General features: G+C 34.2%; 1 protein-coding gene across 1 annotated transcript in view; it reads left to right on the forward strand.

The window, feature by feature from the left end:
- The window catches only part of LOC106875865 (microtubule-associated protein Jupiter), a 24,226-nt gene extending 6,260 nt beyond the window's left edge, over positions 1 to 17,966 (forward strand). Inside the window, exons 3-4 of the mRNA XM_014924165.2 lie at positions 10,054 to 10,088; positions 16,236 to 17,966. Coding sequence (XP_014779651.1) covers positions 10,054 to 10,088; positions 16,236 to 16,307 — 107 coding nt within the window. The 3' untranslated portion in view covers positions 16,308 to 17,966. The remainder of the gene's footprint in view (positions 1 to 10,053; positions 10,089 to 16,235) is intronic.
- The last annotated feature ends 1,609 nt before the right edge of the window (positions 17,967 to 19,575 follow it).

Genomic DNA, 19,575 nt, shown 5'->3' on the forward strand with positions numbered 1-19,575 from the left:
TATATATATATATATATATATATATATATCCATCTCCATCTCATTGGCTGGATATTAGTTTCCCCCCCTAGCTTGGTTCTGCAGATCCATGCATTTGTTAGAAGTGTAATACTGCTTAGTAGTTACAGAAAACCTGCAGTGGAGGCTGGGGAGAAATGAGATGAATCTGATTTGTTGAATTTCAAGTGTCAACTTGTACAAGTGTGCTGAGTTGGTGACTAAGGCACTTGAGGAAGTATCAGCTGGTGTATGTAGTAGAGATGGTTTCATTGGTAAAGACATGTGATTGTGAATAGTAGATACTAACTACAATAACATGGGGAGACAGTGAGGTCATGTTTTGGAATGTTTGACTTTTCAGGTCTCATAAGTACATTGAAGTAACAATATGCCACGTGGCCTGTCTGATTGAGCATGAAACTTACATTAGCTCACATTTAAATCCTGTGTTCATTAAATGATATGTGCATGAGATATGTGTAGAATCTTAAGAGGTGTGTTATTCCCTTGACTAACCAGCAAAACTTTCTGATTTGGGATGGCCTCTGTGGCTGGTTGCACCTTGTTTGGCTATAATACAAGTTTATATTATGGGTAGGTAATAGTTTACAATACAGGAGGTCTAAATATATACTGTTAGCAATAGAGGTAGTTAGGTTGTGTGGTATATTACAAAGATGTGGTTATTGATATAAAGCAGTTTGAAGCCCTGAAAAAGGCATGGCACTGACTCTACTGTTTTGATTTAATATTTCAAAAAAAAAAAAAAAAAGGGCAGTGCTGAAGTTTTAGAAGAATATAGGCAACTGAATGAAAGTGTATAGAAAATCAATGTTGATATTAAAAAAAAGTCAAGTTACATACATCTAATATAAACATATATTTTATATTTTATTACTTAATTTCAGGATGGAAGATATAAATTGTTATACATATTTAGTGGAATAAAATGAAATTAATTTCTTTGTCACTTGCATCAACTGGGTATTAAGTTAATGCAATTATCAAGAGCCAAATGTAATATAAAGCTGATAGCATAGACAAGCAACAATAGAATGTAAAAGAACAGTGTGTGTGTTTATATATAATTGGCCTTCAGTCTCAAATTTTAGACTATTATGGGCTCCATATACAGTTTTCTCAAATCTTTTAAACATTTTCAATTTAAGCTTAAGACACTCTCTCCCAGCATGCCTAGACATTTATTGTCTTTGATTGATTGGTCATTAAAGTATGTCAGTAGAGCTAATGTGCTGAAGCTGTGAAGTGTAAACGGTTCAATGTGTTAAAATATGTGTTCATACCTTGTCAGTTTGGATAATTGGATGTAAAGCTTATGATTCTTCATTCTTTTATATGTAATTACACCATTTCTAATATTTCTATTCATTTTTATAAAACCATTATTTTTATATATAGAAAATGTTGCAAATGGAGGAAGTTTTCTGAAACTGAATCCATGTCCAAGTTTTGATTCCATTTTGGTCCCTAATAGAGGAAAAGAGTAAATTTGAAGAAGTTGTGTACCAGCATGAATAATTCAATGCCTCACAACATAGAATTTATTCCACCGTTTTAACTATTTATTTATGTCACTTCAGAAGAACAATAAACTTGGGACTTTACATTTCTCTGCTGCTAAAAAAAGTATCACTTGTATATAAGTGTGATGTTCCTTTGTAGACCTGTGTATAGAAATGAATATGAAATGCAAAGGAATTGACCAAATGAAAAACTGACCAGTATGGAGAAAGCTTACCAAGTCATACCAAAGCCATGAACAGTCATAATCGCGACGACTGGCTGTAGATAATAGAAACCATTGAAAATAACATGAGAATTAAGTTTCAGAAATGTCTTACACAAAACTTTGCACAAACATACACACAAGTTATAGGCTGGAATGTGTTCCATTTTCCATTTGTAAAAGTGACCGAAAGTACAAGACTCTTGTCGCATTGAACACTGGTCTGTTGCAAGATTAGTCCCCAGCACGCTATCTCTGTTGGAGAATTACACTCTTAACCTCACTATCAGGAGTCCACAAGGCCACATAGCTTTACATTTGTGTGTGTGTGTCAATGTAAAATGTACGTTATAATGTATTGAATACTTTATTGACTGGTAGTCCTATGTAATTGAGAGATATTTGCTGTGAGGGTCTCCATTGAACAGGGTTGATATGTATCTACATGTACATGCTTTTACACCTGAGTCCTTATTTGTAAGTTCCCCCCACACACACACACTGACACCACCGTTGTTGTCTAAAAGAAAGGGCTTTTTTTAAAGGCTGATGCATCTTGGCGCCGAGTTTGTCACAGACATTGCTGTCAGATTGCAAGGAGTCGGAAAATACACGCAGCAAGGTGTCCCATTAATTCACTTTTCTCCCCATCCACCATTGAAAAAGACAAGTGACAGTGTTCACCTTGGAATAAATTGGTCTCAAAGCATGGAAAATTGCAACAAATGCTTCAGGGTAATCTATCCAACACTCTGATGATTCTGTTAATTTGGTTCTTTGTTTCTTTGTATGTGTGAGCTTTTGTGGGATTTCTTTTTGTTACTTGTCCTTTGCTTGTTATTCAAATTTCACCATGGCCAACAAATCATTTGTGTATTTTTCTTTAGAATACATAACGTAAATGTCTCTTCCTGTAAAAAAAAAAGAACAAAATCAGGTAATTTTCCAACTGACTGTATTTTTGTTTGTTTTTTACATCACAAGATTACAATGTCTACAGTTTTGTTTTTTTTTATTGTGGTTGGGCATGTAATTTGAGAGATTTCACTGCTACATCTAGCATGGTCACCCTCATAAATTTATTTAATATTGAGTTGTCGATGTGAAAATATATATATGTGTATAAGGTAATATCTTGCTTTAATGACATGTTTTTTTAAAAATTATAAATAATTAAAAACTGTAAAGTTAACTGCAGAAAATGTCTATAATGGCAACTTCCAATGTTCAATTACTGTGATGTATATATTGATAACGTGTGTGTTTGTTGGTTCATTCAGTCAGTCACTTAGTTTGCATGGTGATGCACATATTTGTGGGTTCACAGTCTGTCACTGTTTTGTTGTCACAAAACTTTTGAATTTACACTTCTAAGTATCAAAATGAAAGGGTAGCATTATGTTGAATGTAATTAATTATATAAAGAAATGGAAAACAATTACTTTATAAACAAAACACAAAGACCACAAATCAAACAAAAAAACTGGAAAATTATTAAAGATTTAGCTTAAAATTTTTCCTTTAGTTAACGGTACCTATCATTTTATTGGATAAGAAAAAATATTCAAATGAAATTTAAAGTGTTCACTCTTTGGCAATCTATAAAGATGTGTAGTACAGAAGTGGTTAACATTCTCATTTATCAATATGCATAACTGATTAAACTTGTGATAAATCTCTTGAATTTTTAAAGAAGGCAAATGAGGAAACATTTACTTTTAAGTAGTGAATGGTTTTATATAAATATATATATATATATATATATATATATATACCAGAGTAAGCACATAAATGTGCAACAAGGTGGAAAAAAGAGTACTCAAATACCAGAGGTAGAGTAATATGCTTTATTTAAAAGCAGCATTTTCTAACAAAACTGTCCGATGAATGGGAACGTGAAGCTCCAAGTAACAGTTTTTTGTTATATTTCTGCTGCTTTTAAATAATATATATATATATATATATATATATATAAACGTTCATATAGAATTAGGGATAAAATCACTGATGATTATATCAAGTGGCCAGCATGAAATAAAAACCTTGTAGGTAACATTTTTTAGAGCCAAATGGCTCTAAAAACCACCTCGATACTCCATTAGCACACTTTGTAATTGGGCAGATGAAAAAATAAATAAGACCTTTAGATTAATTGTATATTTATATATACATCATCAGCATTATTATTATACATCTGTTCTCCATGCTGGCATAGGTTGGATGGCTTGACAAAAGCTGGCCAGCCAGAGAGCTGCACCAGGTTTCAATTGTCTGTTTTGGCATGGTTTCTGCAGCTGGATGCTCTTACTAATGCCAGCCACTTTACAGAGTGTACTGGGTGCTTTTTACGTGTCACTAGTGCATTATATGTGGTGCCAGTGCCCTTTTATGTAGCACCAACATGAGTGCCTTTTACATGGCACAAGTATGGGTGTTTTTTGCGTGGCACCGGCATGAATACTTTTTACGTGATAAGCATGTATGAGCTGGTTGGCATAATGTTAAAGTGCAAGAAGCTGTGAATGCAAGTGTTGAAGTTGTATAGTTGCTCCCAAAACAACTGAAGGAAGTAATTGAATATAGTTACACATTATCACAAATCGTTAGCATAGATGAAACATGCCTATTTTGGAAGTGGATGCCAGCAAGAATCCACATTGCAAGAAAAAACATTTCTTGATGCTAAGTTTTTTTTTAAAGTTGTCAAAAGCTGGTTTAGACCTAATGCAGCTAGAGATTAAGTTAAAACCCATGCTTTTGCTTTTCTGTTGAAAATCTAACAGCACCAGAAGGCCTTGTAAAGCTACACTTCCATACAGAAGACTTTTGGTTTACCATTTCACAATCTAAAGATTGGTTTTTGTATGACTCTTTACCTGAAATAAAAAGAAAAATATTTTGAAGATAAAAAACATTCTAGTTCTTGTGCAACCGATCAGAGATAATGCACTTATCATCTACAATGTCTACATCATCATCCATATATAGGTTTATGTTTGTACTGTCAAATAATCACTTTTGCCAGCAACAGACCATGACATCATTGCAACATTTAAAGGATATTATCTTTGACACATTTGATTAGCTACATGAATGATAAGGAAGGCTTCTCATTAAAAGGATTTTGGAGATTATTCAATGTCTTAGGTACAGCAAAAACAATAAGAGGAGGTTACTGTTCATTTTCTCTTTTGTCTCTGCCATTCCCTTTCTCATAGTTTAACTCCCCCCTTTTCCCCAGCATAAAGCAGACCCCTCTCACCTCCCTCAGGATTCATAGTTCTGTGTACTGCATGGTGACCTCAGTGGTGTTGGTGTTATGAAAAACGTACCCATTTACACACTGTAAATTGGTTGGTGTCAGGAAGGGCATCTAACCATAGAAAACATGCCAAAGCTGACACTGGAGCACAGTGCAGTCTTTGACTGGAGCACAGTGCAGTCTTTGACTTAGACCATCCAACTGATGCTTGCAGGAACATGGATGTTAAAAGATGATGATGCGGATGAACCTGGAGTGAAGTTAAAGAATAAAATAAGAGACATTAAGGAAGAATTCTTATTCTGAATTTATTGATAATTTTCAGTGATTTCAAAGACAGTGAAGATTCTTTGAAATGAAACTGAAACAATTTTTATCATTGATATTGCTAATATTCATCTCATCTTAATGATTCTGTGAATGATTATTTCAACTGTGACCAAGTGCTCATAAACAAAGATGGATTTTGAAAAGGAAGAACACTATATAAAATATGAAAGTTCCTCATGTAAAGGTCTAGACAAATTTTTTTTTCACATATTCAAATAGTGATTTATATTTTCAAGATTAAAATCTCAAGCTAAATAGGAATGTTGCTGCAGGTGTTAATAAACCTCATGGCTAGTATGGTCTATTTAAAAAAAGAAATGACTGCCATGGAAGCAAGAAGCTCTTGACACAAAGAAAACAAACTCCTTGAGGTTGACCTAAATATGGGCTGCTGCAAAGCATCATTAAGTGGTGAATTTAAAAAAAAAAAAAAAACCTAGTGACATTTGATTGTCTATTATTTGTAAATGCATTATTTAATGTAGACCTTGGTTCAAAAGATTGCTTCCCAACTATGTGATCTTGGGTTCAGTCCCACTGCATGGCACCTTAGGCTAGTGTTTTTCCATTATAGCCCCAGGCTAACCAAAGACTTGTGAGTGGATTTGGTTGATGGGAACTGGAAAAAAACCCTATCATCATGTATATATGTATGCATATGTGTGTATGTATATGTATATATGTATGCATATGTGTGTATGTATGCATATGTATATATATATATATATATATATATATATATATATATATATATATATATTTATGGGTGTATATATCATCAAATGAGTATGTGTGTATTTGTAATGTATATTTAGGTGTTTACCCTTCTCTAGACTTCACATGATAATTGTAAAATAGCATCACCATCAGACAGACAACATTGTTCATTTACAGTTTTCTGTGAAAAAAAACTTGTGTAGCTTGGAAACAGGTGAGAGTTGTTGACAGGAAGGGCATCCAGCCATAGAATATTTGCCTCGGTAAATTCTGCCTGACCCATGCAATCATGGAAAAGTGAATGTTAAATGCTGCTGCTGCTGATGATGATGTATTGAAGCATTGGTTATGCTGGAAATGTTTTATTGTTCCTTCCTTAATACTTAGAAAGGCTCTTGGTTTAAATCCCTCGTGAGAATATAAGTATTGTTTGTAACATTTTTATATGAATTAGTTACTCGCTCAAACAATTGGAACCAACTCAATTGTTAAACTGATGTATTCCTGATAATGTATATGTGTGTGTGTTCCCATACATTAGTCATAAGGGTGTTGGGCTTATGTTTGTTAGGTCATGGCTTTGATTCCTGCCAAAAATGAAGTATTTGGCATATGTGTGTGTTTTGTTTTTTATGTTCGTTTTCTCATGCTAGCATAAGTTAGATGTATGTTCTACTGCATTTCCTGTTTCTCGTCCTTGCCTGTTTTTCAATGAATTTCTTATTCCACATGCCTTTCAAGGTGCAAGCCCAGTCGTTCATTGGTTGATTGGGAAATAACGACTATGTTGCCATTTGTGGATTGTAATATTCAGTGAATATCTAGCAGATACAGAGACACATACTTATGCCTATACATACAGATACATACGATGGGTTTCTTTCAGTTTCCAGCTGCCAATTCCAGTCACAAAGGGCTGTGTGGTTAGAAGTTAGCTTCCTAATCACATGTTTCTGGGTTCAGTCCCACTGCAAGGCACCTTGGGCAAGTGTCTTCTACTATAGCCCTGGATCAACTAAATTCTTGCAAATTAAGTTGCTAGACAGAAACTTAAAGAAGCCTGTTGTATGTTTGTGTTTGTCTCACACCCCTGTTTGACAGTCATTTGGTCTGTTTATGTTCTTGTAATTTAGCAGTTCAGCAAAAGAGACTGAAAGAATAAATACCTGATATTTAAAAGAAAAAAAAGGACTTAAGGTTGATTTGTTCAAGAAAATCTCTTCGGGGCACTACCCCAGTGCGACCACACTCTAATGAGTAGAACAAAAGATAAAAAAGTGTGCCTGTGCACACACATACACAAACTCACACACACACACACACACACACACACACACAATTGTAACAATAATTCTAGGATGGAATTTATAAATATTTAAATCATCACTACGCATTTGCACACATCAGAGATGATTTTAACATCAGAGTCGGTATCCTTGGGATTAGTAAAGTATAGTCTATACTATCCATGGCCATCTGGTTGATCATCATCATTGATTCATTTCATCAGGCAATACTGCATTATTGGATGACTCACAGAGGGATATTGATCTCTTCTTGTCAGTATGAAGGACAATCTAGCTATATTTGCATACCCCTAACATTACCATAAACAAGTTAAAAAGATATATATCGTTGCTATTATGCAAAAGTGTCGTAAATCCAAAACGTTGCTTTGTCAGAAAACAATAAAAATAGTTTCACCATTCCATAGCAAAACCATTGTACTACACTTTGAAAATTTTTGCTATCTTGGCATTTGAAGCAGCTGCAGATATGGTAGTTTGAAAGTCTGACTATTGCAAGCAAAAATAAATACTGAAAAAAGCGCATTTGGCCAATTTGGACATACGACAGTTTAACATAATAGCAACGATATATATATACATATATATCCTATTATAAATTCGAGTGATGTTTCTCTGTCTGTAACGTTTTTATGTTCGTTAACTCCTCCTAGACTGTTAGCGCAAGGACAATGAAACTCAAACCAGCAACTTCCCTAATCCCAGGGAACGTCCTAAGGGGATCTGTTTTTTTAATGGCTGCCTAATTGGGGCCCCACTCATGCCCTCCCCCCTTATTTTTACTGCATTTTAAACTAAATGGTGACCAAATCAGAGCAATGATAATGAATTTCATACCATGAACTCCCAGGGAGTATCATAAGGAGGTTTAATTTCTGAAGGGCCACTTAAATGGAGCCCCACTGTTCCCCCTATTTTTACTGTGTTTACCTCATTCCTATGCTTATTGATTAAACTCTGATCAGCATCAGTGCTTAACACATTTGCAGAAATAAGTTTGGGCATTCTAAATACCTTCACATACACTGAGATGAAGAGTTAAAACAGGTACGTTTCAGGTGTGGTTGTGTGGATGTTTATATTTTGTAGTTTATGAAACTTAGGTCTAGTACATACATATATACATACACATATATATAGTTGTATATGTAAAGCATGGCAGCATATACAAAGTTCACCGAAAATCTCTGTTCATCCAGTGTCAACATGGGAAAATGAAGTTATCTGAGAGAATTGTAAGAGCACTGGACAGAATGCCTTTCAGCATTTGTTCTAGTTTTCTGCTCAATGAGTTTGAATTCTGCCAAAATGACAGGAACTTTTGTCTTTTATCCTCCTTTCTGGATCAATAAGGTAAAGTACAAATCTAAGGCAATGGGTTGGCAGAACATGTTAGAATGTTTTGCAGCCTTGGTTCTGGTTCCTTGCTTTCTGAGTTCAAATCTTTCCATAGTCTACTTGGTTGATAGATTTAATATGGTACCTGGTTTAACACCGACGCCTGGTACCTGAAGTACCTTTTGTAGAGTCCACTCTGTTGCAAGCATTTGGGACAAATCTTTAGTTTTAGAATACCTTCTTCCATCCTTCACACCAGTCTTGGAGGTCCTATAAAAAGTTCATTGGTACTACTTTTCCACCTAACTAAGAAATGAAAAATAGATGAGCAGATGTGGCCATCTGGTGAGAGGTTTGTTTCCCAACAACATGGTTCTTTGTTCAGTCCCACTGCATGGTACCTTGGGCAAATGTCTTCTACAACAGCCTTGGGAGCGGATTTGGTAGGTGGATGTGAAAGAAGACCACCGAGTGTGTGTGTCTATCTGTCTGTCTGTCTTCCACCACCACTTGACAATTGGTGTTAGTGTGTTTACATCCCCATAATTTAATGGTTTGGCAAAAGAAACTAACAGAATAAGTACCAGGTTTTTTAAAAAATAGCTACTGAGGTTGATTTGTTTGACTAAAATCCTTCAAGGTGATGCTCCAGCATGGCTGCCTGTCTTACGAGTGAAATGAGTGAAAGATAAAATAAAATGAATTTATGTATATGTGTGCAATGTAAATGCACACATGCATGTATGTATACACATATAAAAAGATTATGTTTCTCAATTGTCCAAATAATAACATAGAAATAGTTGATAGTTTCTTGTTAGCTTTGTGATCTAATAAGCAGTGGAGGTCAGTGTTGTGAAAATGTAATAATCAGAATAAAGATGGGATGAAAAAAAATGTTCAGGGTACCGTATATCAAATGTGATGTGTGGTGAGATGATGTGAATAGTGGATGTACAAAAGGATATACAAAAGCTGTAAAGAAATGAGGCAAGCATGTTGTGATGGATGTGTATATCAGCATGCATGAATGAATGAATGTTGAGAGAAAAGCTACACATCAGATATTTTGGCTGTAGTCTGCTACAGAAGAGGCTGCAATCATTTGGACATGTTTGGTGAGAAAAGTGTTGAATGATGTAGTTAACGCTTGGAATGAAGACGTAATATCTTACACTCTTCTCAGGATGGATGGTAAACAATTGTGACAATCCATGTTGAAATGATTGTAAAGAATTCTTTAATTCTCAGAATGTATAATATTGCATTTTTAGCCATTAAAATTGCTAATTCTGTTAGTTTTTTGCTATTGTTGATGTGTTTTTTTTAAAGATTATAATGTCTATTTTCAGGTTACTTCAAAGATCCAATTAATAATACAGGAGCAGTAAGTTTTTTTTAACTTATTTCCATCACTGCTTAACTTTTTTTTTTTTTTCTTAATTAATTTCCATTTTAACAGTTTTAGGTTCACATCTAGTTTTATCTCATATTACAGTATTCTTAATAAATTATATTACTGAAATGTAATTAAATATTAAATCCCTGTACTTTTGCAAGATTTGTTTTGAATTGTTATAACTGCATTAGATCTGGGATAATTAGCATTAGAACTGTGAAAATATATAATTTGTAATGCATCAAAAGTTTATAGTCAATAATGTTAGTAGTAAGGCATTAAGCTGGCAGAAATGTTAGCACGTTGAGCAAATTGCTTGGCGGTATTTTGTCTGTCTTTACATCCTGAGTTCAAATTCCACCGAGGTTGACTTTGCCTTTCATCCTTTCGGGGTCGATAAATTAAGTACCAGTTGCATACTGGGGTCGATCTAATTTACTGCCTCCCACCCACTTCCCCCAAAATTTCGGGCCTTGTACCTAGAGTAGAAAAGAATAATATTAGTTGTATAAATTATTAAAGAACTGGAATACATAGCAGTTTTGTTTAAAATATTGGATAAATCAGATGAAATATTTTAAGGAAGAGTTGTAATCCAAAGAAGCGTGTTACTCTATCTGAACCATAAACTGTAACTTAGTTTTGACAGTTAGAGGTTAGTGTTTTTGTGCAAGAGTATGGTGTTAACAAAACAAACAGGTTGAGTTGTTCACTGCTTTTTCTGTGAAATACACTGATGCAAATGCTAAATCATGTTTGTGCAAGGAGGCGGATGAAAGTTGTAGAAAATGCAAATCTTAAGGAGACGGTGACAGTAATATGTCTATCACTGATCCCGTGGTATAGAAATTCAGTGTCACTGTCAAGCTAGTTAAGCATGTGAGTATCAAGATTTTCAAAGCAGCTAGTGATGGGTAGTCAGATATTGTCTTGATTTTCATACTTCAGTGGGTAGGTGAAATAGATGTCATTAGATCTTGATTTCAAATTTTGGTACAAGGCCAGCAATTTGGGGGAGGTGGGGTGGGGGGAAGGCAAGTCAATGACATTGAGCCCAGTGCTGAACTGAAACTTATTTACCAACTTCAAAAGGTTGAAAGGTAAAGTTGACCTTGGCAGAATTTCAACTCAAATTGTGAAGAAATGCTGCTAAGCATTTTGTCTGGCATATTAACAATTCTGCCAGCTCGCGCTACCTGAAACATTTTACCCAGCGTGCAAAAAATTCTATCAGATCTCCACCTTAATGTCATTAAATATTGATAGAAACTCTGCCAAATCAGATTGGAGCCTGGTGTAGCCATCCAGTTCACCAGTCCGCAGTCAAATCGTCCAACTCATGCTAGCATGGAAAGCGGACGTTAAATGATGGTGATGATGATGTCACAGCATGATTAGCAGATACAGAAGACAATGACATAGGATAAAGTGGTGTTGTTGCTGATAGTAGAGATAATGAAATGATGAAAACAACAAACTGTTACACAAGAAAACCGAACACTCTGTTATAAGAGAATCTTTGCTAACACCATTTCACACACTGACATGCCAACAGAAACTGTATTATCAACACGTAAAGACAGACGAAATACTGCAAAGCATTTCGCCCGGTGTGCTAACATCTCTGCCAGCTCGCTGCCTTATAAATATATAATGTTAACCCCTACAGCTGTTCACTTAGGAAGCCAGCTAAAACATTCCAATCTCCCTCTTAGGACGTTTTAATGAAGCTAGTGTTTTATATCAGTTTACTTAATTAGTTGTGTTATATACACTCTGCTGGGTGGTTGGTGTTAGGAAGGGCATCAGCTGTAAAAACCATGCCAAAATGACAAAAGCCTGGTGCAGTCTTCTGCTTAGCCAGTTCCTGTCAAACCGTCCAACTCATGCCAACATGGAAGGCAGATGTTGAACGATGATGATAATGATGATTAATTCTCATGTGAAACATTAAGTGTTTAAAATAGTGGAAAGTTGTGTGATTATAGATCTGGAATCCTGACAAAAAGCATTGTGCTGTGCCAAAATGCTAAGCTCATTACTTTCATTGAAATTTGGTATTATCATTAATTAGAAGAACTTGTCAACTAGTGGAAGTAGGAAAAAAAGGAAAAAAAAAAGGACTTGTCTCTCACAGCAAAATCGTTCACTTTATAATCTTGGTAAAATGGGTTCCAAAAAAATGAACATCTATTATCAGGTCATCCCATAAGTTCTGTCCGGATTTTGAATAAAGAAAACAAGTGATCAAATGTTATATTTAATTGAAATTTAATCATCAATGTACTTTCCCTGATCATCTATGACTTCCTTCCATCTATTTACAAGCTTTAGAATCCCATCAATGTAAAACTCTTTTGATAGACTTGATTGTTGCATTAGGTGGTAACAATTCAATGTGAATTACTCCTTTGCAATCCCACCAGATAGAGAGAAAAACCTTTTTTCCATGAAGTTCCCTTCTCGCTTGTAATTGAGCTTTTCCCTTTTACCAAGCCACTGTTTACGACGTTTAACATTTCAATAGAAGATCCATTTTTCATCACCAGTCATAAATCTATCCAAAAAGTGTGAAATGAGTTTGCGAGAATGGAGAGAAGAGCAGATGTCAACTCGGGATTTGCGGTTGCTTCGGACAATTCATGAGGCACCCATTTTCCAAGTTTTGGAACCTTTCCAAGTTGTTGAAGATGAGATGAACAGTAGTATGGTTTGAACTAAGCTTTATTGCCAATTCTTCAACTGATAATGCAGGATTTTCTGCAAGTAATGCCTCAAGGAGCTTATCATCAAACTCAACTGGACGTCCTGTTCGATCTTCATTTTCAAGGCTGAAATCTCCACTTCTGAATTTTGCAAACCATCTCCTGCAAGTTCTTTCATTTAAGCATTCTTTCCCATAAACTGAGAGTATGTTTCGAGTCGCTTCGGCTGCAGAGTTTCCTTCTTTTGTACTCCTAAAGCATTATGTGCCTCAAATGCTCTTTGGATACTTCCATGTTAAAAAGGGTTTTAATCAAAGAAATTTCAATTTTATTATTCTGTAAAATAATATTCAATTAGTTTAAATGTACACAAATGCATAAGAATAATTTTTAATTCCATTAGACATTCTAAAATACTATTAAATTTCATTCAGTTTTAAAAAAGGTAAAATCGGACAGAACTTATGGAATGACCTGATACTTGTTTGAGTCATTGGACTACAGTCATACTTGGGGCTTCACCTTGAAGGATTTAGTCAAACAAATTGACCCCTGTGCTTATACTTTTTTTTTAAAGATTAGTACTTATTCTCTGGGTCTTTTTTTGCCAAATTGTTAAATTACAGGTATGTAAACAAATGAACATTGGTTGTCAAGTAGTGGTCAGGGCCAAAGACAAAGACACAGAAACAGATGCACACACACACACACACGCACATCCCATGGGTTTCTTTCAGTTTCCATCTACCAAATCCCCTCACAAGGCTTTGGTTGGTTCAGGGCTATAGTAAAAGACACTTTCCTAAGGTGCTACACAATGAGACTGAACCCAAAACCATGTGGCTGTGAAGCAAACTTCTTACCATTCAGCCTGCTCCTATATATTGTTAACTTCATTACCTGGGAAAAATACATGACTTCATTATTCTAGAATTTTTTTTTTTTTTAGTCATTTTAAGCACCAATTTGAGACAAAAAAAATTATGTTTAATATGACTTTCATTTTCCCTAACATCAAAAATTAATTCATCTGTCATCACTGTTTCATCATCATCGTCATCATAACATCTACTCTTCCATGCTTGCAAGGGGCCGGTGAAAATATGTTGGGGGAAGAGTTTTGATGGTTGGATGCTCTTCCTGTTGCCAGCTCCTACCCATTTCCAAAATGAGGTCATAATGCTTCAGAGCTTGAACAAAAAGTTGCCTGAGCATGTTTATGTGGAGAACTGGAGAAGAATGGTACCATTTGTGAAGTCATTGTTTCCAAACAGTGAGTGAAACGCATAAACATACACATGTGTGTTGTAGTAGAAGAGACTCACTGAAGGTACCATGCAGCAGGAGTGAACCTGGAACCAAAGTGGTTGGGAAGCAAACATTTTAACTGCGTAGCCATGCCTATGCCTTTGGTATTTGAAAATGTAAAATATTTTGGCTGTGCGGTAAGTTGCTTGCTTACCAACCACAAGTGTCTTCAACTATAGCCTCGGGCCAACCAGAGCCTTGTGAATGGATTTGGTAGACAGAAACTGAAAGAAGCCCATCGTATATATGTGTGTTTGTGTGTCTGTGTTTATCCCCCCCACCATCGCTTGACAACCGATGCTGATGTGTTTACGTCCCTGTAACTTAGCGGTTCAGCAAAAAGAGACCGATAGAATAAGTACTAGGCTTCCAAAGAATAAGTCCTGGGGTCGATTCTCTCGACTAAAGGTGGTGCCCCAGCATGGCCGCAGTCAAATGACTGAAACAAGTAAAAGAGTAAAAGAAAGAGTACAGTAAATTCAAAGCTTGATCATTGTAAAGCTATTGTCTAGTCTCAGATTATCTCTGGTTGAGCAAGCATTGGGTAAAAGACGTTTCATACAATCTCAGTCGTCTATCTTGAACTACATTAAAATGTGTGTATCTTTTTTTTAATTTTTTCTTTCTAATTGTAAGAGGATAATAAGGTGTGATTTGAAGGATGTTTGGTTACTATTTCTAGCAAGTCAACTGATCAATTAGTGGTGAAGTGTTTGTTACAATAGACTTGTGGTGAAGTGGTTGTTGCAGTTGACAACAGATATGATTGAAATATACTGCATGAACTAAAACAAACAGCGTTAATGAGAATAAACACAATCGGACAAAGCACACAGAAACAGAGATAAGAGGATAATTGGTTGGAGAAATTTGAAAGTCTTTTCTTCTATGATTGAAGTTTGGAATCTTTTCTGAGAGGCAGTTGAATAATAGAATTTTAGCAAAATGGAAATGTACGCCCTCTCCCATTTATGCTTTGAAAGTATATTCCAATTAAGATGAAAAGATATGAAATTTTTCTTTAGCAACCAGTTGTATGAAACCAGAGAATTTTGTATACTTTTGTATGAATTCCTAAAGCAATGGGTGAGACGAAAGCTTGGATTTAAAGTGGGCGTTGAAGTCAAAACAATGTGTAGTCTTTGGAGTTGTTAGTGGTAACTATACAGTGGTGCATATAAATATCATTACCAAACAGATTCCAGAGGGTATTTATTACTATCAGTATCTTACTGGTTACCCATTTTGTTCTATTTATTAAGTCGGGAGAGGCTAGAAAAGGTTAGATAAGGTTCAAGTAGTAATTAGGAGAGTGTGAAAGTTTGATGGTATTTTTTAAGATTTGGTGATACAAGAGTATATCTCATCATCATTGTTTTAACATTTGCTTTTCCTGTGTGTGTGTGTGTGTGTGTAAATATAAAATGAAAGTGTTGGAAAGACTTAATCTTATAATTTTGAAGTCACCAGAATTACAGAAATCAGTGAGAAGATAAAATATTAATCATACTGCCCTGGAAGTGTTATTAGATTGGAACTTTATTAGGATTACAATATTACTTTTAATCTTGTTTAGAAAAAAAATATTTACTCACAGATCAGTTGATGTATGTAGTGTTTACTAAAATAATTTTCATTTTGAACACTTAAAGCCGATTACCTTATTAATGACAAAAAATTTTTTTTTTTAATACATATTATAATAAAGGAAATAATTTTATTTTAGAAAATTACTATTTGTAAATCTCACAACAAGAGCTATTCAGCAACAGTACTTTGTAGTAAAGATTGTTTGCCAACATAACATGGCAGTCCTGGTTTAGGATGAATGTTGCTGTAATTTAGTCCCAGGAGACATCGTCTCTAACTGGCTATACGACACAATCTGTGTCCTTATATTTCCCTTGTTCTAAATATGAGGATACAGATCATGTCGTATACCAGCTGGAGATGATGTCTCCTGGGGTTAAATTACAGCAACATCTGTCCTAAACCAGGACTGCCATGTTATGTTGACAAATAATCTTTACTACATTATTTTATTTATTAAATACAAAATATATTCGTCATAATCTTTTTACAAGTTTAATTGTAAATGTCTGATTTTTGTTTACTTTTTCAGCCAGCCGATTCAGAAGTAATGCATACAAGAATTTCTCAACCTCCTGGTGGCCATTGTCATCAACTTTGGTGATTTTGCTTGTTCAATTTGAAGATTTCAAAAATGTAAAAGTTTTGGCATACAGCAATTTGTGTACTTTAATATGTTAAAGGCACTTTAATATTGTTGATTCTTTTTAGCTTTAACAATTTCTCTCAAATATCAAAGTATGTAGCCATTCATAAACTTCAAAGTTTTACATTTTAGGTTGAGAGTTTTAATTCTATTATTGCAAATCAAACTACTTGGCAACTAAGGTTGATTTTATTCATTGTATTTAATCAACGATAAGTATTTTGTTTGATTTTGTTTTTGTATTTTTGAAACCTGAATATACACTCGTCTCGTGTATTGGACCCTTGCAGAAAGGACTGGAATGCATGTATGGTGCATAAATGTGGAAGTATTCTTATTGGTAGCTCCCATCTAAACTAAAGATCAAGAAATACTATGTTCTGTTAATCAAATATAACACACAAAAAAAATGCAAAAAAAAAAATGCAATATTTCAAATGATCATTTTCTTTGTATATTTCCATTATTTTGTACTTGATTAAAGTTTATGGTCTGTTCTTCATGATGCACACTTGGTAGGCATATATATTTCTAACACTTCAGTAGTTAACCAGTCTATAAAGCAGAATGGATTGAGGTAGAACCTTAGTTATTTATTCCTAAACCTCATCAGCATGTGTTACTTTATTCTAAAAATATTGCTGCACATTTCAACTTTAATTGAATTCTCTTAATTGTTATTCTCCCTTGAAAGCTTATATAAAATGCTTGACTTTGGGAAAAGAAGTGTGTGTTTGTTGGTTTAATTTTTTAAAAATCTTTTGGAGGTAAATACAAACAATTCAATATAGTTTAAAAAAAAAACTTCCATTCATACTGTTTAGATATAGTTAAAGCCTTCAAAATATATGTAGCCAAATTTTGTTTTCAACATTTATGTTAAAATTTTTTTCACCACAAATTTATAGATCTATAAAAGCTTTTATTTGCTGTCGAAGATGACTTCATAACTTTTGCTTCATTAAAGAAAATCAACACGATCTTGCATTTAGTATTGATTTTTCAATGGCAAAACTGGCTTTTTTTGTAGTGGCTTTTCACAAGAACAAGAGAATGCAAATCTGAATTGTTCCACTTGAATCAAAAATACAAATGCAACCAAGTGTTGTTACTTTTTACAATGTTTTAATTTATTATTTTTATTATTTCAAATATTCAGTTGACTTTTTTTTTCAACATTTCAACATTTTACAATTGGATTTTTACAACTTTTCCAAACAATAATTTTTTAACTGCTTTTTTTTTTCATAAGCTTTTTTTTTTTGTAAGATACAAAATTTGTATTAAATCCTAGAGCTAGCCTTATATTTAAATATAAATTGACTTGATAGTCTATGTTGGCTATTTGAAAATATGTATGATTATATAAAATGCGAGATAAGGGAGATGATGAAGTTTTTGCCAAATGGCTTATGCTGGTTTATTGCCAAATAATGAACACATTCAATACACTTCAAATCTTTATCACTGAGATGTCATGAATGTCATTCTTTCATGGCCTTATATGTAACTTTATTTTTAAAATTGTATGGATTTTGTCATTGCAAAGTACTCAGGCCTAACTTTTAATTTTTATAACTTTTATTGAGAAATAAAATTCTTTTATTTAAGAACAAATGTTTCTTTTCATATTCATTGATTGTTTCCTTGTTTGTCTCGTTGAGCATGTGTTCTTCTTTAACATAGATTTAACAGGGAGATTTATGACTCTTCGTTTTCTCCCTAAGTTCATTTAACTTTCATTGTTCAGCTTACAGTTTAAACCTGTGGTTCTCAACTGGGGTCCATATAAGATTTTGCTGTTAAAATTTGTGCAACAAATTGGTTATACATCTACAATGCACCAAATGTTTCAACAGTTTTTTTATACATCATCATCATCGTTTAATGTCCGCCTTCCATGGGTTGGACGATTTGACTAAGGACTAGCAAACCAGATGGCTGCACCAGGCTCCAATCTGATTTGGCAGACAATTCTTAATAGTATTTATACATTTACTGAAGTAACTTTTTCTTTTCTTTTTTTTATACATAATTTGGCCTAATTTCTAGTTGTATAGACAAAATCAGCTTATCCAATGCTGACCTAGACTAAGCAAATATTACAGCCTTGACTGTCCCATTTTTATGTTTGGGTTTGACAAATATTATTAGAAGTCAAAGAACTGTCCTCTTTCTTGTTACCTCTCTCTCAATCCACTCCATGGGGCAGTTGGTGTTAGGAAGGGCATCCAACTGTAAAAGCCATGCCAAAACACACGGAAGCTTGGTGTAGTCTACTACTTGGCCGGCTCCTGTCAAACTGTCCAACCAATACCAGCATGGAAGGCAGACATTAAATGGTGATGATAATTTGATTATAAAAATGTATTATTTTTTAAAACATTGAATGGCTAGGAGGGTTTATCTAAGTAGAATAAGAATCAAAGGAGTTCCATGGGTAAACAGTGGTTGAGAAACACTGGTTGAACCTTTCAGTCTGTAAATCTAATGCTTTGAGATTTCATTGATGTGATTGTTTATTTTTAGAATGACATTATAGTGTTGGTGAGAAATGCCAGATCTGGACTGTTTGAACTTCAGACTAGTAGAATATTGAGGCCAAATATGGCTGGTTTCAAATGTTAAATGGTTAAAACAAACTATCAATTTTTTATCATTTTTAATTACCTTTTAGTATTTGCTAGCAGAATGAAATATGGTTAACTTGGAAATATTTTTTCCTCTCATTTTGCCTTTCAATTCCTCCACCTTTGTTTCTTTTTTTTTTATGTTCAAACCAGCAAAATCTGGTCAGGTCCGACCTACAAGACAGTGTTTTCCTAAAACTAAATCACATCATCGAAATCTCAAAACTACATGATAATGCACGATTAGTTCAAAACAGCATGACTAAATAAGAGTTACATTTGACAGTAATCTGAATGATAAAGGGTTCAACAAGTGAATATGTTCTTGAACTCGTGCTTAGAAAGAATACAACAATAAATGCTAGTCTCATTGAAAAGGCCATCAATGCTTCAGTTATGTAAGTGAGGGGCACTTTGGAACATGTTAACTCATTTTGCCATCTCAAATGTTGCATATAACAAATGGCTAGTTAACATAGAACACCTAATTGACAAAACTGGTACTGTTACAATCTGGATTGATTGTATAGCTAGCTGAATATTTCAACATTTAAAAATATCAAGGACAGGTTTCTACATTAGTGCAGACAGACGTC

The sequence above is a fragment of the Octopus bimaculoides genome, chromosome 16 (genome assembly GCF_001194135.2).
Source record: "Octopus bimaculoides isolate UCB-OBI-ISO-001 chromosome 16, ASM119413v2, whole genome shotgun sequence".
Classification (NCBI taxonomy): Eukaryota; Metazoa; Mollusca; class Cephalopoda; order Octopoda; family Octopodidae; genus Octopus; species Octopus bimaculoides.